Source organism: Quercus robur, chromosome 8 (genome assembly GCF_932294415.1).
Source record: "Quercus robur chromosome 8, dhQueRobu3.1, whole genome shotgun sequence".
Lineage (NCBI taxonomy): Eukaryota > Viridiplantae > Streptophyta > Magnoliopsida > Fagales > Fagaceae > Quercus > Quercus robur.
In genome coordinates, this window is record NC_065541.1 from 45407411 (window position 1) to 45429707 (window position 22297).

Sequence of the window (22297 nt, forward strand, 5' to 3'; positions counted from 1 at the left end):
TTGAAGGGTCTGAATATCCAGCCCAAAGCTCTTTCTCATATTGGTTCACCTATAGTCTGGCTCGAAATGTCGTCCTGTGGTCCAACGCTGGCCTTTTAAGCCCACTCTCTACAAATATTATTGTGAGGGACTTTCCGTGCGCGAGCCCAACATCGTTGTTGGGCCGTTAAAGATTTTGTGTCCTTACATATTTTATTTTTATTTTGTTTTGATCCCTTAAAACAAAAATTGAACACTTTGATCTTAGTTTTTTTCAAACACAGTTAAAAAAACCTTGAATATGATCTTCTTACCAATATCTTGGTATTTTTAAACAAAGAAAAAAGCTCAACGAAAAACCAATTTGATCTAAAACCTTAAAAATTAACTGTTGAATTAGAATATGCTTTTAATTTGTTATTTGTTAAGTAGGGATTGGGGATTGGGGGCGTGGAACATGCCGAAAGTGATTGAGAGAAGACAAAAGAAAATGTTAACACAACAAAATTTTCCTTAGTCTCCATTTGGAAACAACTTATCTAATTTTTTGTTAAAAATATTGTAGATAAAAGGTAAAAACTAAGTAAAATAAGTAGGAACTCACATAGGACCCGTGAATAGTAGGGGAAAAAAAAAACAATAAGTCGGCTAATAATCAAGACCCAAACACATACTTAATACAATTACAAAGAACAATAGTTATCCAGGTTGAGTTGAATTGTTAAATAAAAAATTGTAAAGAGTAAGACATACAAATAGATCAAATAATTCTGATCAATAATAATTAAAGTTCACTCAACAACAATAATTAATATGTTTATTGTATTTAGAAACAATAGATGATTTTCAAGATTTCATTTTAGTAACAATAATTAGTATGTTCATTGTATTATGAAACAATATGCCAAATGAACTAATAATTTATCTTTTAGTCTCTTGCTAGTACTATAAACAAATTTGTAATAAGGAAACCTCATTGACCACAAGATTCATCTCTTATTCAAAATTCATATTTTTATTAACCCCCTATAAAAAAAATAATCCTAGAGCTGTTATGGAGAGAAATGATGGGACTTGACTATTTTCTCCTCGGGCCCACCATTTTTCAGCCCCTAAATTAGATAAAAAAATGGAGAGGAGAAGAGGTTAGATGGAAATTACTCATCTACCTCTTCCCCTCCTCCCCAAAACTAAATTCCACATTAAACTCCTTTTTTTTTTTTTGGTGTACTTTGCTCTACGTTTGTTGCTTATTTTATTTCAAATTTTTTTTCCTTTCTTAGTTGAACTAACTGAAATTCACAAATAATCTAATGTTAGTGACACAATATTTTTCATAACTATTGCGATTTGAGCAATGTTACTTTAAATATAAAAAGACAAATGCTAAAAATACAAACTTTCTTACAAATCAGGTTATATGATGGGTAGTTATTAACAAGTGAAAAAGTAATATTAATAGTGGGCTAAGATAAGACCAAGTAATACTCAATTAAAAAAAGATAGAAGCAGGCCCGGACCATGGTCTCATTATTTCTTCTAGGCTATCTTGCAGCCCATCAAAAACACAAAAAGGCCCACAGAAACCAAATCCCCTAGGCCGTAGTGTAAGCTCAGCCCAAAACACTTTCAATTCCAAAAAGGGCATCAATGTCATTCACACCCACATAAATGCAAAACCCTAGCACCCATTTTCTCTCCTTTATAATTTATACAAGTGCTCCTCTTGCCCTCCTCTCTCGTCTGCCGCTGCAATCTCTTCTCAACTTCACAAATGGTCTCTCTCTCTCTCTCTCTGCTAAACTGTTTCTACTTTCTTTGTCTGTGTTTTTGAACTGTTTTCTAACTCTGTTTTTCTGTGTTTTCTAAAACACAATAAATAAATAAAAACAACCTATGCAGGCTTCCGAGAAGAAACTGAGTAACCCAATGAGGGAAATCAAGGTCCAAAAACTTGTCCTCAACATCTCCGTTGGTGAGAGTGGTGATCGTCTCACCAGGGCCGCTAAGGTTTTTCCTTTTCCTCTTCTTATCAATTATATATATGCGTGTGTGTATGTGTGTGGGCGCATTTCTATCCTCACCTCTGGTATCATGTAAATCCTGTGCTACCCCCAACTGGGTTTTGATTGTTTTTGGTTGGGATCTTGTATTTGTTTATGTTTAGGTGTTGGAGCAGCTCAGTGGCCAAAATCCAGTTTTCTCTAAAGGTATGTTTATTACGTCTTTTTATTTTTGGGCTTTTAACAATTTTGTTTGTTTGGAACTCTAAGAAAATAGAGAGAATGAGTTAGATCTCTGATTGTTTGGGAGTTACAACAAGGGTTCTTATATTGACTTACTTTGATACATTGTCTTCTGGCTTAGTTGGATAAAATTTATGTTTTGGAATGTTGGATTGAGTTGGGCCTTTTTTGTTTTCTTTTATTAGTTATCGCCTGTAATTAAATAATGGGTTTTTTGGTTGCTGAGCAAAGATGGGTAAGCTTTTTTGTAGTGTCCAAGAAAGGGTTCCTAATGGAACTACATGTGCCTTCGTTGATTTGGGTTCTAAGTTTCTATTTCATCATGTTTTCTCTTCCTTGATTTTCTCAGCAGTCAAATGGCTGGTTGAGTTTTATTTTTTGGCTTTGCTATGTGAAAATGTTGGAAAAGATTGACTACTGTTTTAACATTTTTCAATATTGAAGATTTCACACAATGCTGAATTGTTGGTACCATATCTTGCAATAAAAAGTAATTTCCAGATCTTCAATTTTTACATTTTTCTTTAACTAGCTAGTAGCTACTACTAGTGTAGAATACCAAATATATATGCATTCAGAAGGGCAATTTTGTCTTCCAAAAGCCAGTAGTTTACTTTGGGTATTGATAAAAAATTGATGTTCATTAGGAAACATAGCTGCTGTTGGTTTCTATACTCCTTACTGTTGATTTTATATTAGGGCAAATTTTTGCCTACATGTGGTTTAAAATTTGACACTTTTCCCACTTGAGGTTTGACCAAAATTTAAGCTGCCTACTTTTGGTTTGAAATTTCATGATGCAAGTGTTCCGATGGATAGTTTTTGATTTTAATTGATCCTGTATTTTTGTGTTTTTGGAGGGGGGAGACATAAAAGTGGAGCAAAATTACATATTTAGCTCTGTTTTTAATAGAGGTGGGTTATAGAAATCTAACTGAGCTAACCTCAAGTGGGTAAAGTGTCAAATTTCAAACCATAGGTAGGTAACTTAAATTTTGGAATAAGCCTCAAAGGATAAAGCCTTGCTAGTTTAAAATTTTGGAATAGCCTGAGTTTTTACTCTCAAGGCACATGTGAGAGACCTCAGAACTCTGCTTCAGAGGTTAAGTGGTGATTGTGGTGCATCTTGGGTTCAAAACATGTCTAGTGAAAAAGATTTGACAGTGTAGCCAAAGTGATTACCTAGGTTATCATCTGCGGAAATTGACTGTTTTTTTGCAATTTCTTTTTTACTGGTGGCAACCAGTGTCAGTTAATTTCATGTTTCTCTTGATGCTGTTCTGCTGTTTGATTCTTACATATTTTTTTGTCAATTGACAGCAAGGTACACTGTGCGGTCCTTTGGTATCAGACGTAATGAAAAGATTGCATGCTATGTCACTGTTAGGGGTGAGAAGGCAATGCAGCTTTTGGAGAGCGGTTTGAAGGTGAAGGAATATGAGCTGCTGCGAAGGAACTTTAGTGATACTGGATGTTTTGGGTTTGGTATTCAGGAGCACATTGATTTGGGAATCAAGTAAGCTAATTTGTCCTTGAAACTTCATTTATGCCTTTTTATTAAGAAATTTGGCTTCCATACATTTAATGGTGCATCAACTTGGTGCAAATCCGTTTGATTTTGAAATAGCCTAACGTAAACCTTGATTAATAGTAAATGATCTCTCTCTCTCTCTCTAGTATAATTATTTTACTCTTGCTAAACACTTGGGGGAAAAACCCAAAAACATTTTCTTATATTATTGTTTTTGTGGTAACTTTCATGTTAAAAAATAGATGTTCATTAGGAAAGTAGTGATTCCTTGTATTATTTTTTGATGCATCATTGTGCTCCAGTTTTAATATTTATTTTCATTTGTTGGTCATCTTATGAGTCTCTAGCCCAACCTGAGATGCATGTTTACTGTTTTTAAATAGCTATTGGGTGTTCCAGAACCACCAAGGTGAATAATTGCTAGGTGAAATTGAGCGAGTCTTTTTAACCAACTGGCCACTGTAACTGTTTCAGTTTGTGATGTTTAAATTGTAGGGTGTTGAGGTTCATAAAAGAACAAAGATTTTTTTTTTTGAGAATCAAAAATAAAAAAGGCAGGGCAACAAGGATGGCAGGGCAAGGATAGGGAATGGCTTGTTGCACTGATTCTCCGTATAGTATATGACAAACCAACTTAATTTTCAACACTGTTGGGCTAATGTAATCAGCTTGGGATGGGATGATCAAATAACTAATAATTTTTATTTAGATGTAATGAATTGGTTATTGGGTAACTAACCAATAAAAGATCTAATCTGTTTTTGAGAAAGGTTTTCCCAAACTCATAATGTTTCCTATGCATGTATTTTTGGTATCACTATAATGTATTGTCTTTCACTCCCATTGTCATTTCCTTGTTTAATTGACCCACTTTAGTCATTATGTATAAAACTGGTAGGTTATTTTGAGTTACTTTCATTGTTGCGAATAGTGCTTCTTGTCCCAAATCTAAATGAATGATATACTTATTTGGTTTGGATGCACAGTCTGTTATTCTTATTCTTCCCTGTTATTTATTTGTTATCACTATGATTCAGGTATGATCCTTCAACCGGTATTTACGGGATGGACTTCTTTGTTGTGCTGGAGCGCCCTGGTTACCGTGTTGGCCGTCGTCGCAGGTGCAAGTCTCGTGTTGGGATCCAGCACAGGGTCACAAAGGATGATGCCATGAAATGGTTCCAGGTCAAATATGAGGGTGTGATCCTCAACAAGTCTCAGAATATCACAGGTTAATAGGCATGGAAGATTTTGACTTAGGTTGTTATGTAGACCAGTGTTCTTTACTATTATTATCTTTCTTTTTCCAGTTTTGGGAGAGCTTGGGATAATGTTTTCTGGGACAAAATCTGTTAATTTTTTGCTCCTTTATATATTTTCAGCAGTTTCAGCTGACATCTGAATCACTATCATGATAGTTATCTTCAGACAATTAGTTTTTCTATGATAATGAGTATTTTGTGTTTTGGCTTTCAATGCATTTAGCATTTTGCCTCTGCCTTGTCTATATCATGTTCCAATTACCTTGAGCTATCCAATGGATGATAAGGTCACAAAGTCTGGTGATCGCAGACTCATGAATTTCAATGGCACCTTAAAATGTACAAGACTATATAGGATGACTGAATTCTCTCAAAATGCTTGTGTCACCCAGAGTGTATTCTCTACTTGCAACCCTTTAATTGGCCATAGTCCTCTTCCCATTGTTTTTCTTGTTGCTTATTGTTCTTGTATGTACTTTCTAACTTTCAGTTAGTCCTGGACTATTCTGACGTTTTCGTCCTGGTATTGCTTTAAAATGTTGTTTTTGGGGGCATTTGGCCAAATCCTACGTTGGTAAATAATTTTTAATTGGCTGTGTTCTCATTGTCCGAGTTATAGCTTTATTTATCCAGAATAAAAACTTGTAAAAAAGGCTGCTGGGCACGGGTTTGACAAATTGAAAAAAAAAATGCGGGTTGAATCCTCTTTGTCCTTCAATGTGTTAAGAGTTTTTTCTCTCAAAGAGTTATGCCCGTTTGGTACATAAACTTAAATACATGTTTTTAGTTTTTAAGCAATATTACACGTATTTTCATATACTTTTTTATCAATACGTATTTTCAAAAAAAACTAAAATCTCTTGTTAAGAAATACAAGAATTCTTGTGAGTTTTTAAGCAATATTACACGTATTTTCATATATTTTTTTATCAATATGTATTTTTAAAAAAAACTAAAAACTCTTGTTAAGAAATACAAGAATTCCTGTGAGTATTATTCAGAATTGTTATTGGTAGAACTCAACAAATTTTTCTTTTTTTGAGAAACTAGAACTCGACAATATGGTTGTATCTTAGAGACAAGTTTGTGATAAATATTGTCTAAGGATAACAATTTTGTGCCTAAACTTTTGTAATAACTCAAATGTGGGGGGCAAATATTGTCTAAGAATAACAATTTTATGCATAGACTTAAGATATGACATTGGACGCTTAAAAATCAAATAACTGCTACAAATAATACATGGGGGGTTAAAAATGGGAGATTGGTGCTAAAAAAAAAAAACCCATTTATACCTCAATTTTATCTATTTGAACACCCTATTCCACAATCTATTTTGCATTTTATCTCCTAATGTAACATTCAACCCATTAAAAGAATATAAATCCATTAAAAAAAACCAGCAGTAAACCTAGCCACATACCCACAACCCAAAATCAGTGGGAAAGCAACCAACAACCATCTTTGCTAATACAACAAAAACAAACCTAATATACCCACCATAAACTCACAACAAACCCATACCAAACACAACCACTAACAGCAAGTCGACCACCACCAACTACAACCACAACGCTGAGACCCAAACCCACCAACCAACCACTGTAACCAAACTTGAAAATTACTACAATCCAAAACACATTGAAGTCCACCATGATCTCCACCATAATCACTGTGACCCAAAACCCACCACCCAACACCACGACCCAAATTGGAACAAACCGCGACCTAAACCCACTAATCTCTCCAAGCCATTGGTGGCAAAGTCTCAGAGAGAGAAGTGAGAGAGTAGCATTTGTGCTACAATGAGTTACTATTAAGCAGTTCACTCTATCACAAATGCTACTTTTTTAGCTTTAGCAAAACTGATGTAGGTATGTTTTTATTCATTGAGGTGCTAAAATAGCATTTTGGGTATTTAAACATATCCCATGCTAATGCTTTTAAAATGAGAAAGACTGATTTAAATCAATTTGATTACGAAAATTGATGTTATAGTTGCAAAATCATTTTGTTCTTCTAATGATGGGTTGAGAAGCCATAATGAATTTGAGAGTTCTCTAACAAACAAATAAGCTACAATGAATTTGAGAGTACTCCTAAGGCTAGTCCACATCTACTTACTTACACATTTACAAATCCCATCTCTAGTCCCATCCACTTATCTCTACACTTGTGTATCCAAGCACATATGACAATGATTTGAAACCGAGGCACTTGGGTGTTATTCCTTGCTCCTCTGTGGTGATCAAGCCATTCTAGTGTGATCACCTCCCTCCACCTCCCTCTCTAGACGCTCTCATACATTTCCTTCATTCAATGGGTGGAGCTGAGGATGGAAAAAATTTGTCCACCATGTGTGTTTGATACAAATGATAGAAAAGTGGAACACACACGCACATATAAAAAGTAAAATGAGAGGATAGTAAAGATTATTTGAACTTACTCTTAGACTCCTATAAAGTTTTTAATTATTACATAAGAAAAAAATTATATATATATATATATATATTTGTTTAATTAAGAAGAAAAATGAATTTTTTTTTTTTTGAGATTTACTATTATACTCATAAATTTTTTATTATTATATAAGAAAAAAAATATCTATTAAATTCATAAAGATAATTTAATTATTTTTCTGAGTATAACTTAAAAAACTAATTTTTGATTAATTATTTGTTTTATGCTTGATGTAGGGAGATGACTTATGGAACCCAAATAATAGATTTTCAAAGCCCTAATAACATTGGGCCATGGGCTAAAACAGGCCAAAAACTTATTCCACTAGGATGAAAAGCCTCCCCAAGGATCCACACATTGGAATAAGGACCAAAGGATGTGTTACCAAGGATCCAGTGAAGGCCTCCCCAAATGGTCTATACCTCGGATCACGGACTAAAGGGCCTGCCATCATGAATCAGATCATAATTTACCATGGATTCCATCCGAAGTGAAATGTTTCTACCAGACTAACAATGTTAGCTTAAATCCTAACTCCCATGCTTTTGAGGAGTAATTCCAATACGTATGTGGCTATCCAAGGATGCCTTCTAAAGCTTCTTGATAGATCTACAACAACCCGCCTGACACACTTGCATTTAATATTAGATAACTAATTAGAATAAGACAAGAAGCCCCAAAAGTCTCTATTCATCATAACATTGAGAAAAGAAGAGCCTAATGGGACAGAAGGCTGTTCAATTGAATAAAGACAGCTCATGCTGGAGAAGAAAACGAAGCACATTAAAGAAAGGATAATAATGAAAAAGGAGGAGGAGGGGGAATATAAAAGAGAGGAAACTAATAGCAAGGAAGGGGGGGATTCGGATTTTAAGAATTAAAAGAAAAGAGAGATACACACTATAAGGAACTGGCAAAAAAACCTTATGAATAAATCTTTGATGTTATTTTATTCAGAAAAATGTTTGGTTCATGTTCAAATCTCCCATTATGAATTATTGCAAACCCACAATATAAGTTAATTGTGATCACAAGCCCAAATTAAATTGATTTTAAGCTTGCGTTTCCACACTTGAAATGGGATTTCATTTTGTATTTGGAGGGTTAGGTAGCTTCTATTTGATGAGACGGATGAATGCTTCGCTTTAGTTTATATACTCAAGTGGAAACATTTTGTCATTAGGTTGGTTAACAAAAAATTGTCAAGAAGGGTACACAAGTCATTTGACTTTTTAAAGCTCCGTCTCCTCCTCAATTTCTCTTTAAGGAGATCAAATTTTGGTGGGTCTAGTAGAAAAATCTAGGACTTTAGCTTTTCCTCTTCATTTTCTTTTGTAAACTAAATTGAGAAAAATGAAAATTCTTAGTTTACAATATACTAACAATGTAAGATTTAGATTGTAAACTAAACAAAATGTACAATATTGTACACTTTTTACAAATAAAACTATAAATCCATAATTTAATTAATATCTAATAATATATCAATCTCAAGCCCAAGAAAGCTACCCAATAATAATAATAACCATTTGAAAAAATATGTTAAATGCATCAATATGCACAAGTGAAAAAAAAGAAAAAAAAGAAGATGATATGATGATACAAATAAAGAAAAGCAATAGAGATTGTACTAGGCACACGTGCTTAGCTAGCTCACAAAGTCTCAAGATTAGATAGCTCAGAAGATGGAGAAATTATTGGTTCTCCCGGGTGGATGGGTGACGTGATCCTCCTAAGTAATGTCAATAGAAAGCAGTCACATATTAAAAAAAATATGACTTAGCCTTTGGGACCACATTTGCTGCAATACATAAATAAGCTCCAACCTTTTAAAAACAAATACACTTCACTTCTAATACTGATTTACTTAGCCTTTTAAAACCCATCATATTTTCTAATCATAAAAAATTTCATTCTTTTAATACTTTCTTGTCTTGGGCTTTTTACCAAACATGTAGAAGGCACTATATTATAAACTACATAAAGACAAAACATAGCAAGAAAATAATACTTTGAAGAGTGAACAAGTTTTTGTAACATGGTTAGTTGCAGTGATGAGATTTGGATTCTGACAACCACTTTAGTCATAGTTTACACCCACAATTTTTGTAATTGTGTCCTCACCATGGTTTTAAAAATCGGACCGAATTGGCCTGTCTAATCGGTTCAACCGAGAATCAAGTACCAGTCCAGTCTGGTAAAAAATGCCCAAAATCGTAAAAAATCGAGAACCAAAGGTAAATCTAGTTTTGCCCACAGTTTGGTTTTTAAAACCATGTTCCTTTCTACTCATCCATGGGAAAAGAAGGAAACAAGCCTGAACAAGTTAGGCCCAAAAACAAAGTTAATTCAAAATTTCAAAGCTTGTTCATGCAAAGAAAAATTCCTTCAATGATGCAGGAAGGGAGAGAGAAGAGAGCTGGGTAGTTAGGAAAATTTTGGGATTTAGAAATTTTAGTGACACAACTAAGTAAATCAGTATTAGAAGTGAAGTGCATTTGTTTTTAAAAGGCTGGAGCTCATTTACATATTGCAGCAGCAAGTGTGGTCCCAAAGGCTAAGTATTTTTTTTTTTTTTTAATAGTAGCTGCTATTTATTGGTGAACATCACTTAGGAGGACCACATCACTCATCTACTCGGGAGGACCAAATAATTTCTCAAGGTGGGCTCAAGACTTTGTAAGAGAAATTAAATCTCAGGCTTATATTTCTAATAATACACACAACATCAAAGGTTTTATTTTAACATTCAATACATTAAAAATAATATAAACAACATAATAAAATAATATATCCAACACAATAAACAACAACCACAACCATTAACACATTAAAATACTATTTTTTGAACACCCCACATTAAAAAATTAGTTTTTATTTTGAGTTTAAGCAACAATGAGCTGCTATCTCTAGTAGCTATAGCAGCTCATTATAGCTCAAACTCAAATTTTTTTAAGTTTGCCTTCTTTGCTATATGTGGTGGGCCTTTTTATGTTGTTGGGCTTCGATCCCTCCTTCTGTACTGTGACTCATGAGTCTAAGGTAAGAGAGTTGAGACTGGCCTAAATGCAGCTACACTTTAGACCAAATTTGTGCACAAGTTAGGCTGTCCCAATATAGACGTGTTCTGGCAGAGGCATCACGAGCTAAGTGTATGATGTGGCCACAACAGGAACAACTGTTACAAATGTTATAGCAGAAATACAGTACGACAGGATAACTGTAACACTAAACGAAATAAATGAGACTAACACCGAGAAGGAAGGTAGCTAATAAGGTTATGGTAGAATAATACAACAAATGAAAATAACGTTACAACAAACAGTTTACTAATTGAACGGTAAACTAATCACCCAATAAGCATGAATAGTAAAAAGAAAACATGTTTGCCATTGAAGTAGGCTTAGCCTTTCAACAGAAGCGGACTCAAGAAGGGAGTCCATCTTTAATGTTGGTAACCTCAAGGAAGGCTTCTGCTGCAGAAGTTACACACTTTGGAAAAATGGCCTAAATGGTTTAAGCTTTAAATTTCAATTCTTCAGTGAGTAGGTTTGTTAAGAGGGAGAGGAAAAGATAGTCCATTGATGCATGCCTTTATTTCTACCACTTATCTCTTTGGTTTTTCTGTGTATTCTTTCTCTTTCTCTGTTTTTTTTTTTTTTTTTTCCTACCTCACTTCCCTTCAGTTCCCCCCCCCCCTCTCTTCACTATTCATAGCTACCCCTTTTTATACCATATGCTGTAGTGGGATTTGCCATTTTTACCCTTTAACTGCTTTTGGCTCCTTATGGGTGTCCTTCAAGGACTGCCCACTGGCAGCTCAGCCACTACCCGTACTCAGAGTGTGTTGGTTGCATCACTCTCTAATCCCAGACAAAATTGCTTGTCTCATTTTTACCTCTCTGCCCTTTCATTTCATTCCTCTGGATAAGGATCCAGCTCTCTCTCATCACCTACCTTTATGACATGCATCAGGTGGTCTCAACCCATACTTACCTCTTTTGGGTGAGATGTCATCCCAGCAGGACATCTCTCCCCAGAGAAGCTTAAGTGGAAACCCCAGAATAGACCTCATTTTCTCCCCACCGCCAAACCACACCCTCTAAAAACCTTAACCCGTGGCCCACCTCCCATATATTGGCTGGGTACAAGTAGGTGGTGCCCATGCCCTTTGTGCATACTCCACTCCGTTTGAATTTTGTTTTCTTTCTGGCCTTCACACCATTTCTATTGCCTCCGTGTTTGTTTGATTTTGCTATATGTGTTGGTTGGTGTATATCTTTTGTGGCATGAAGGGTGTGTGGGATTTTGGGCTCATATTCTCTACCTTTTACCCCCTTCTTCGACTGGGCGTTACTTGGGCAAAAGCCCTCATCTTCCTGCCAAGTCCATGTTTTCCTTTTTTTATGTCCGTGAGCCTTTTGGCTATTGATCTTTTCACATCACTTCATTGTGTCTGCTATAACTTTACCTCTCCTTTTACTTCTTGTTACACTGTGGACTTGCAGGCTGATGTTCTCGCCGTGTTAGCCCACTTTTTCATCAATCTTTTGTTCAGGGTTTCCTAGGCCCACTTTTCATATCTTTACCTTTTTTGGGTTTTGTTGGCCAACATTTTTGCTGTGCCTACCCATTTCATTACTTCATTCTTTGGGCTTCCTCAACCCATTTACTTTTTTCTTTACCTCTTTTACTCCCATGGGCTTTTTGCTAGATCCTTTAGGTTTCTTTGGCCCAATTACCACATCTTTACCTCTTATTACTTTTCAGTCTTATTGGTCTTTAAGCCAACCCATTGAGTTTACTTATTCATTTTCTGGGCTTCCCTGGCCCATTTACCTCTTCTTTACATCTTTTTATTCTCATGGGCTTACTACTTCATTCTTTGAGCTTTCTTGGCCCATTTACTTCTTCTTTACCTCTTTTATTTTTGTGGGCTTGCTAGCCATCAATCTTGCCATTTCAGCATGCTGGGCTTGTTTTCTCATTCCTCACCGTTTTTCCCTTCTCACCTTCTTTATATTGTTGTGCTTCTTCTTTTGTTGAGCCCTTTGTCAAAAATGGGCATCAACACTATAGAATACATTTTTATGGTATTGATTGCTAAGCCTTATTGAGGATGCTCTAAAGGGCATAAAGAAGAAGTCAAAAGCAGCTTCAAGAAGCTGGAAAAAAAGAAAGGAGAAAATGAGCTGAAAGAAGAGGAAGAAGAAGTTGGGAACAAGAAACGGATCTAAGGAAATATGAGTATTCACCACAAAAAATTAATTTTTCTATAGTGGCGTTTTCTATAGGAGAAGAAGAAAATGGGAGGTGGTGACGTGGCTCACTCTTTTTTTTTTTTTTTTTTTTATTTATTTATTTATTTTTTCAAATTCTTTGCTGGCTTATAATTGTTTTCCCGCCGGTATATATCCCAGCACTATGCGGCTTAAGGGTATAAATTTGTTTTAAAAAGGAACCGTGTAAGCAGTGAAATATTCCGAGTTTTACTAGGAAAGCATACTAACCGAGTTTTACAAGGAAATCATATTAACCGACTATAAACTCTTTTTTTTTTTTTTTTGAAGCCGACTATAAACTCATATAAAAGTAAACATATTAACTTAAATTTACTATGTTACTACTACTGCTTTGCTTTTTGAAACGCTCGTTGTCAAGACCATGGCGATCTCTTACTCTCACACGGAGAGTAACATAATGGCTCTGATGGATTTTTATGATGACTATGGTGATCTTCCTGGGATTAGGTTTCGACCAAACTATGTTGAGATAGTAGAGCATTATCTCTACAACAAGGTTTATGGCAAGCCCTTGAGTGCAGACGTTTTGATTGAGTGTGATATCTACGAAGAATTTTGGAAGAAACACTTTGAGAACACGGATGAGACTAGTCTTTACTTCTTCACAAAATTGAAGAGGGTTGGCAATGGTTCAAGAATACAAAGGAACACAACCTACGGCACATGGAAGTCTAATAACGAGAAGCCCATATATCGAGATCAAGCTAAGAAGGATCAAATTGGTTCTGTGAGAAGTCTTACCTTGGTGACCAAGAAAGGGTCCAAATCCGTTGGTCGGTGGGTTATGCATGAGTTTAAACTCAAAGGGCGCTTATACAATAAAGAGGTAACTATCTTAGAACATTTTGAAAAAAAGAAAGTTTCTTTGTTGCATTCTTGCTATCTTTAATTTCAAGATTCTATCTTTGAAGGATATTTTATGGTCTATTGATTTTTTTAGAGGAGTTACGGTCTATTGGTAAATTTATGTAATTTCTTAGTTTTGGTAATTTCATGTAATTTTTAGATTTTTAGATTTTGTTAATTAGAATTGAGGTTTTCTAAGAATTTTCCTAGTCACATTAGGTTTTTATTTATTTATTTGTAATTATGGTGGATTTTAGAAAATTTTCATGGATTCGAAGAAATCTCGTGGATTTAAAGTTATTTATCAGAAGCAAACATGTTTTGTTTCTTATTTTCTAGAAGTAGACATGTTTAATTTCTCATTGCTTCTGCATCCCATCATATTTTGTAGCCATTAGATCAAGGTAAGGCCAAGGCTCTGATACCAACTGATGTAGAAACTACTATTTATAGAAAATAGAAATAAAAAACAAAGCACGTTAGTTTATGAAAAATGAGGGTCTTTGAATCCTAGGGAGACAAGGAAAATGCCAAAAAAACCCTAATTCTAGGGCGGCTAAGAAAACACACAAAAATCTAATTTGACTAAACAACGTTAAAGACGAAATAAAAACTTTAATCCAAAAAATATGAAATTACAAAAAATTACAAATAAATTTAAAAAAAAAAAAAGTAAATTACATAAACTAATTTGGAGCTGTCTTACATCAATTGGGTTGTGATTTTTAGATTGATTGGTTGGTTAAAATTATTGGGTTGTAGTTTTTATTATATGGGTTATTAATATCTTTATGAAATTTGCATTGATGTATAATCTTTAATTATTTTGGTTTAATTCATTCTTCTTCAACATTGTCAAACCTGTGTCATTTATTTGCATTATTCTAATTTCAAATTGTCATTTCTCCCCCGATTCCATCTTTTTATCATGCCACATATAATAGTTTTCGGTCTATTGGTTGAATAGATTATTGGGTTTTTCTTTTCATTAATTATCTCGGATATGAATATCTTCTGCCTTGGTGTTTACATTATAAGGATTGTGCTTTGTTGCGTTTGTTTGCTTTTAAGTAAATGCATAGAATCCATAAATACATTGTTGGCTCGCTTTCCTATTTGTTTTTGATGGTATGAGAGCTTAGATGTTATGTTCCGAATCTCTCTCGTGTATTTACTGATTGATTGACACGTATGATCTGTATTTTTATCTAGTGTCTTAAAAAATTGTTTCTTAGTTATTGCTATATAAATGTGTTCAGTTTATTGTTTTTTATTTTCCTTTGTAGCCTTATTGATTTGATCGATAAACTAACATATTTTTCCTTGCAGTACGAGGATTATGTCATTTGTAGGATCGAAAGACTCAAGCAACAAGAAGACAACAACTTGAATGAGGACACTCAAAACATCGAGCAGTTTGTCAAGTCATTTGAGCAACACAAAGATGGCGTGACTAATACTGAGATTGAGACTGAGACTCAGCTTGGACGACATCAACAGGATAGACTTGAGCAAAAAGAAGACAGCTTCATAAATGAGCAATCTTTCGAAACAACTGAGCAACTACAAGATTGCATGACTGAGATTGAGACAGAGCTTGACCCTAATGTTGTCCTCACTGTCGAAGACTTGGAGGCTCTCCTAGGCTGGGATAGACTTGAGCAAAAAGAAGACGGCCTCAAAAATGAGGGCATTCAAAACATAGAGCAATCTTTCGAAACAACTGCGCAACTACAAGATGGCATGACTGAGATTGAGACTGAGCTTGACCCTAATGTCGTCCTCACTGTCGAAGAATTGGAGGCTCTCCTATCAGAACCATAAGAAGGTACATCATTCCCATTAAGTTGGGATAGACTTGAGCAAAAAGAAGACAGCCTCAAAAATGAGGGCATTCAAAACATAGAGCAATCTTTCGAAACAAATGAGCAACTACAAGATGGCATGACTGAGATGGAGACTGATCAGGTTGACACTAATGCCGTCCTCACTGTGGAAGAATTGGAGGCTCTCCTATCAGAACCATCAGAAGATACATCATTCCCAGTGGGTTGGGATTGGGCATTGGACACATCATCCTCAACCTTCATGCAGCCAATGCCTTACCAAACATACTTAACTGATACGACTACTATCTGCATCTAGAATGACACCTCCACTACCACTGTTAAGGCTGATGTTCCTCTTTACAACACTAATTACGTACATTTTGGTTAACAGCTTTTCAAAGTATATGATGTACATTGGTTGGTTTTCCAAGTATATGAGAAAATAAGACCTATTCCTCTGCATATGATCTATTGTTGCAAAAGATTTCTAGTTTATTTTTTGTGAATGCTAAATTGTTCTGTGTTGCTGTCTCACTTGCTTAAACCTGAAGCTGTAATTGACAGAATCAGTTTGTAAGTTGGATTCATTGATAATAGTTTGTGCAGAAGGTTTTATGGCATGTTGACCTATATTTCTATTTGGGGAAATGTTAACAAATGACTTAAGAGCATTGGTTTAGTAATTATTTTTAGAAATATTTTATTGGAAAATGATAAAACAATTAATTTTTCTAACACCTTTTTATATTTTCCATAAAAGTGATGTTAAAACTTTCCTAATTAATATGGTTTATTAACAATTATCCTAAGAACATTTGTTAATATAATCCTTTTATTTATTTCTCAACTAAAGGGTGTCATATGGGTCCATTGAATTCAGTATCATTAATTTCTTGCTTCGTTTGTCACTATCATCAATCTATTTATGCTTGTGTTCGTATGAATTCAGTATCAATTTCTTGCTTCTTTTGTCACTATCATCTATTCATACTTATGTTCGTATGGATATACTTCTTTTGCTTTAAATTCATATTTCATGTAATTGAGTGTGCATGGGGTTGGATTCACGTCCACGGCCACGTTTTGCTTCTTTGCGCGTTTTCAGTTTTTTTTTTTTTGGACGCGCGTCTGGCACTGTTCATTGTCCATGAACAGTGATTTTAGGCTTATGAACAATAAAAAACAGAGTGAACAGTAATTTTTCACACAGTAATTTGTCACTATCATCTATTCATACTTATGTTCGTATGGATATACTTCTTTTGCTTTAAATTCATATTTCATGTAATTGAGTGTGGGTTTGGATTCACTTCCACGGCCATGTTTTGCTTCTTGGCGCGTTTTCAACTTTTTTTTTTTTTTTTGGACGCGCGTCTAGCATTGTTCATTGTCCATGAACAGTGATTTTAGGCTTATGAACAATAAAAAACAGAGTGAACAGTAATTTTTCATACATTTAAAAATTATTTTGCTACAGTATTTTCAGTTTTCAACAAAATAAGTTGTTTCCAAACGGACCTTGAATTTTAGTGTCACTAATTTTTATCTTGAATTATTTTTTTGTCCATTTATCGTACCTTGTATTTTTTGTAAGATTTATCCTATGCAATTTTTTAGTTGCTATTTTTATCTTACACATTGAAACTTAGCTGCTGTTTGATAATCTATCAATTGAAATAGCTAAGAGCAATCGCATCAGTTCGTACAAAAATTTATATCTATTTTAGTATAAGAACTTACTTTGTCTATTTTACATACTTACTTTTCAAAACATCCCACATTAGATTATCTATTTTACGCTACATTTCCTTAAAATATCATTTTTCATGATTTTTTAAAATTGATATTTTTTCACACACAATAACCACTATCCAGTTTTTTTTTTTTTTTTTTATTTTTTTTTTTTTTATTTTTTTATCTCAAGATACGTAAAGAAAGAATAAGAAATTAAATACAAAATGAATAGTGTCAGTGTAAATTTACACGGTTACTATAATAAACTTGTAAATTTATACAATTATACACAGACAGATGCAGTGGCGGCGCCACGTGAAGTTTAGGGTGTTCCCAGGAATACCCTGACCTGAAATATATATATATATATATATATATATATATAGTAATTAAAATTTTTTATATTTGATCTGTATTAGGAACACTCTCAATCACAAAATTAGGAACACCCTCAAATTAAAAATAAAATAAAAAATTATTTGTTTTACTTTCAATAAAAATAAAAATAAAAATTTAATAGAACCAAGCCCATGGCAAGCCCAATAGATTACAGAGGTACCAACCCACAGATTCTCAAAAAGCAAAAAACCAAACCCCAATGCAGAGCAAATCCTAAATCAGAAATCACTTCTAAATCAGAATCACTAAAGGCCTAAAGCAAATCTAAAGAGTAAAGACAGAGCAACGCGCCAACACCTTAGAGGAGTTAGAGCTACGCCTCAGCTCCCTTGCAGCTCACTCGTCGTCGGAGATTGGTCTAGTCCAGAGCACGTCGTCGTTGTCAGAGATCCCTCACTCGTCGTCGCTCGCTACTCATCGGAGATCGCTCATCACTACCTCAATGGCCTCAGCCTTCAGGCCTCCCTGCTCAGCTGCTCCGGTGCTCCCTCCCTCAAGGTATTTCTCTCTCTTTTTCTCTCTGACTCTCTCTCAGTCTCTCAGTCTCTCTCTCTCTCTCTTTATCTGAATCCACAAATGAAAACTATGAAATGAAATTAATGAATGAGAGTTTCTCTCTCTTTATCCTTTAAGAGTCTAATTCTCTCTCTTTTGAACTGTGAGTCTGTGATTGGCTATAGCCTGCCCAAATCTTTACTCTTTAGCTTTATTAATATTTTGCTTTTTGCCTTTTGTCGTCTTTTTGAATTTGGCTTTATCTTATCCGTTGGTGTTGGTGTTGTGTAACTTGTGTTGGTGAGATATTAACTGTCTTTTAGTGTTATGTGTAGGGGTGTTCACCAAACCGCAAAAACCGCACCAAAACTGCTCGCAAAATGGCACAACCGCACCGCACCGCAAGTAATAATGCACCGCACTGCATGGTGTAGTGAGGTTTGTAGTTTTATAATAAGAAAACCACATAAACCGCACCACACCGCACCCTTTCTATATATTAATATATTTATTTATTTTTAATATTAAATATATTATTAATAGTTTAATAACCTTAGTTAAAAAAAAAAAAAAAGTTTAATAACCCTAGCAAGTGTTGACTAGAAAAACCAACTCAAAATAAAGAAAAACTAGCTCAATAATTTAAAACTTGGTCCAAAAAAAGGGGAAAAATTAGTTTTGGGTTGAGTAGGAAAAGTCCAAAATTTGAAAAATATACTGATTTCAAACCGCATCTTATACATAGTATCGCACATGTGACTGCAAAAATAAGGTGCGATGCAGTTATGGTTTTGGTTAAACTCCAAACCACATCACACCGCACCGCACATGTGACCGCAAAAATAAGGTGTAGTGCAGTTATAGTTTTAGCTAAACCACAATGCAAAGTGCGGTGCTAAAAATGACCCAAAACCATACCGCACTGCACCGCAAACAACCCTAGTTTTGTGTATTGTGATTTGTGATTGTGAAATTTTCTGATTGGTAGTTGACTCTTGTGATTGGGGGCATCAGGCATGAGGCATTGAGGCTTGTGCTTGTCTGTTGAGTGGGGTGGGGGTAGATGGGCACATAGAGCCGAGCAGCACATTAATTAAAGCAGTGTAATGTGCAGCACATTACACTTCTTTAATTATTGTGCTGCACATTGGATGTGTGGCTGGCTCTTTGTATAATGTGCACATGGCTAGGCTAAACAATATAACAATTTTTTTTTTTTTTTAAGAAACAACAATATAATAAATTAAAGTAGTATAATTAATGACAAACAAATTAAAGCAATATAGTTTATTGTTAGGCTAAACAATAATAATTAAAGTAGTATAATTAACCAATACATTATAAAAGACAAACAAATTAAATTATGTTAGGTTAAACAACAATTAATAATTTTATAATTAATGAAATAATAATATAACAAATTATAGTTTATAAAAAACAAACAAATATTTGAAACAACTAAACAATAATACATTTGGGAAAAATTTCTAGAGCCGCCATTGAAAAAAATTATCCCTATTAAGGAACACTTTAGAAAAAATTCCTAGAGCCGCCACTGGACAGATGTAAGTCACTTTTAAATAAAATTATGTAAAATTTACATATTTTACTATTATACACATACATACCGAAATGACTAAGGAGGTATTTAATATAGTTGTTTAAACAACAATTTTCAATATTTAAATACTGAAACACATATTTTTATAACACTTTTTAATCCACACATATTTTCACAATATTTGAACACCGATACTAAAAATTTCTAACCGCATAGCCCTAAATGGTGAGTAATTACGTAGAAGCTGAATATTTACTTTTAAAAATAATAATAATCATGTTCAATTTTCAATGATTTGACTCTTGATGTAAGAGAATCTGGCATTCAGTCTCACTGTCCTTTTTGGGTTTTGAAATCAAGGAGTGTTGGGATGAGCTTAATCAATCTCATTGTCAAATATTTTTTTTTTTTTTGCTGAAACTCGTTGTCAAACAAATTAACAAAGCATTTAGTGATTGATTTATGGCGGCGTAAGAGAAACTTCACCATTTTTTTTTTTTTTTAAACTTTTTCTAATACTTAAGTCAAGCATAGGGCACAGGGACTCTGCTCTTAATTTAAAAGTTTTTTTTTTTCTCTTCTTTCTTATTATAATTTGTATTATTGAATTTTATGTAACTGTACAGGTAGATAAATAATGGCTAAAATGTAAATTATATATTTTAACTTTGACTAAAATTCAATTCAAGTTTCTAACTTTATACTTTCGTCAATTTCCTTCTCAAAAAAAAAAAAAATTGTCCATTTGATTGTGGGTGGTTCGAGAAGGGTGGACCCATTACCTTGAAGGCTGAGAGGGACAAGCCCATCTCTGAGACAATTTAGGGCCCCCTTTTTCGCCGTGACTCTAGCCAAAGGTAGGCCCACCTCAACCAAGAGTACAGGGAAACATCTCGGGGAGAGGAACTTCACCTCGATGAGATTCTTACAAGAACTTATATGAGCCAAGAGCTCAGGATAGTACCTTAGGAGAATCCGTGTGTCGAACATACGATTTGGCGTCAGGCGTAAGTTACCAAGAAGTCACCTCAACAGTAGGAAGTGGGCCTCTTACTTAATGCATGATTAGACACTCGCAAACAGTAACCCAAACCCATGAAACCACTCAAATCCTAAGAATTAAGGGACCCTAGACATGCATAATATTCTCTCATCATGACACGCCCACTAGGGCAAGCTTATAAAACGAAACTAAGGGGAGGGAAATGGGGGTTTTTTGGACCATAATTCAGGGGAGAAAGACACAAGAGCAGAAGTGAGAGCAATGTTTGGGGTTTGCAGGGGTCCTTCTCAGGTCTTGAAAAAACTAAAAAGGGGTTGGCAGCTTGGGATCTTTCTTGGCCGAGTCAAATCAGTCACGTTTCAATTATAGTTTAGGCTTAAACACGATCTACCATTAAAAATACCAATCCAGAGGCCTCCCATTGTAGGTTATACCCAATTTAGAACATACTAGGAGCCCAAATCTCTAAAGGCCCAAAGGTTTTTGGAGGTAGAGCCACCACATGAGTTCTTTAATTTTCAAAATTTTTTAATTCAGGCCTTCTATTAGTCTCCGTTAAAATAAGACCATTTGAGATTCTTAAAATTACTTTTTTATCCTTTTATTTTTATGAATAAAACCAAATGTTTTCTTTGTTACTCTAAAATTGGTTTTGTTTCCAAAAGCAATAAGAAATGCATCGCAAATGAATTGAAGTACCGTAGAATACTAGAACGTGGAATCAACCAATAAAAATAAAAATAAGCCAAGAACGAAATTGAAAGTGATCTCAATTTTTATTTTAGTCTCTACTAAGGTGATAGCTTTGGAATCGTCGGGTTTGGGTTCTTGTGGATAATCATGAACCAAAACTTTCTCTTGTGCCAACATTTGAGATCCAAGATCTACCTATGAATCTTTTGTAGTTTACAAAAAGGATACTGCGAAATTTATAAACGGAAACGGATCACATCAATCAATATATTACTAAAAGCTGAAGCGTGGCATTTATAGCTGCTGAGCTCCTGTTGCGCCACCTCACCACCACGTCATTCACCACATAATTAATATTTATTCCTATTTTTTTTACAAATATATATATATATATATATATATATATATATATATATATAGATTATTGACTTTACATATTCATCTTTGTCGGTTTTAACATCTATATATAATTAATATTTATTCCTATTTTTTTTACAAATATAAATATATATATATATATATATATAAATAGATTATTGACTTTACATATTCATCTTTGTCGATTTTAACATCTATATATATTTCTTTTTTATTTCCAATTTTTCTATAATTTTTTTTTTTTTACATTCACTTATTTTTTTAAATATTTACATTTTCTTCAACCTTTCTTCTTCCCTTACCTTTTCATCTCTCCACTACCCTCTACTTTAATATTGCTATTCATCCTTCTCTTCATCTTCCTTTATTTGTCTTTTCTTATCCCTTCCCTCTTACTATAAATTTGTCACTCTTTTCCATTCTTTGCATAGTTTTCTCTCACAAAAAGGTTCTCTCTCTCTCTCTCTCTCTCTCTCTCTCTCTCTCTCTCTCTCTCTCTCTCTCTCAATGTTTTGGTGGATTTTTATTTTTTTATTGTATCTCTGCTTTAGGTTGATAAAATTTTGTATTTTAAGAAC

At 34.2% G+C, this 22297-nt stretch overlaps 2 protein-coding genes across 3 annotated transcripts; both read left to right on the forward strand.

The window, feature by feature from the left end:
* The first annotated feature begins 1613 nt into the window (after window positions 1-1613).
* LOC126695788 (60S ribosomal protein L11) lies at window positions 1614-5232 on the forward strand. 2 transcript variants are annotated; one of them, XM_050392604.1, is made up of 5 exons: window positions 1614-1756; window positions 1882-1989; window positions 2147-2189; window positions 3546-3741; window positions 4794-5232. In XM_050392604.1, the coding sequence occupies exons 1-5, from the start codon at window positions 1754-1756 to the stop codon at window positions 4990-4992; spliced, it is 549 nt and encodes a 182-aa protein (XP_050248561.1). In that variant the 5' UTR covers window positions 1614-1753; the 3' UTR covers window positions 4993-5232. The 2 variants fall into 2 exon arrangements, with proteins under 2 accessions (XP_050248561.1, XP_050248560.1); XM_050392603.1 differs by lacking the exon at window positions 1614-1756 and having other exon boundaries at window positions 1876-1989.
* A 7910-nt stretch (window positions 5233-13142) lies between these two features.
* On the forward strand, window positions 13143-15451 carry LOC126696358 (NAC domain containing protein 52-like). The gene is made up of 2 exons (XM_050393115.1): window positions 13143-13607; window positions 14957-15451. The coding sequence occupies exons 1-2, from the start codon at window positions 13143-13145 to the stop codon at window positions 15449-15451; spliced, it is 960 nt and encodes a 319-aa protein (XP_050249072.1).
* The last annotated feature ends 6846 nt before the right edge of the window (window positions 15452-22297 follow it).

What these genes read in the sequence shown, in the direction of transcription:
- LOC126695788 (XM_050392603.1), top strand. Translation starts at nt 1,876, where the DNA reads ATGCAGGCTTCCGAGAAGAAACTGAGTAACCCAATGAGGGAAATCAAG. An exon ending in GTCTCACCAGGGCCGCTAAG is followed by an intron (nt 1,990 to 2,146) that starts GTTTTTCCTTTT and finishes GTTTATGTTTAG; the next exon opens with GTGTTGGAGCAGCTCAGTGG. An exon ending in CACATTGATTTGGGAATCAA is followed by an intron (nt 3,742 to 4,793) that starts GTAAGCTAATTT and finishes ACTATGATTCAG; the next exon opens with GTATGATCCTTCAACCGGTA.
- LOC126696358 (XM_050393115.1), top strand. Translation starts at nt 13,143, where the DNA reads ATGGCGATCTCTTACTCTCACACGGAGAGTAACATAATGGCTCTGATG. An exon ending in GGCGCTTATACAATAAAGAG is followed by an intron (nt 13,608 to 14,956) that starts GTAACTATCTTA and finishes TTTTCCTTGCAG; the next exon opens with TACGAGGATTATGTCATTTG.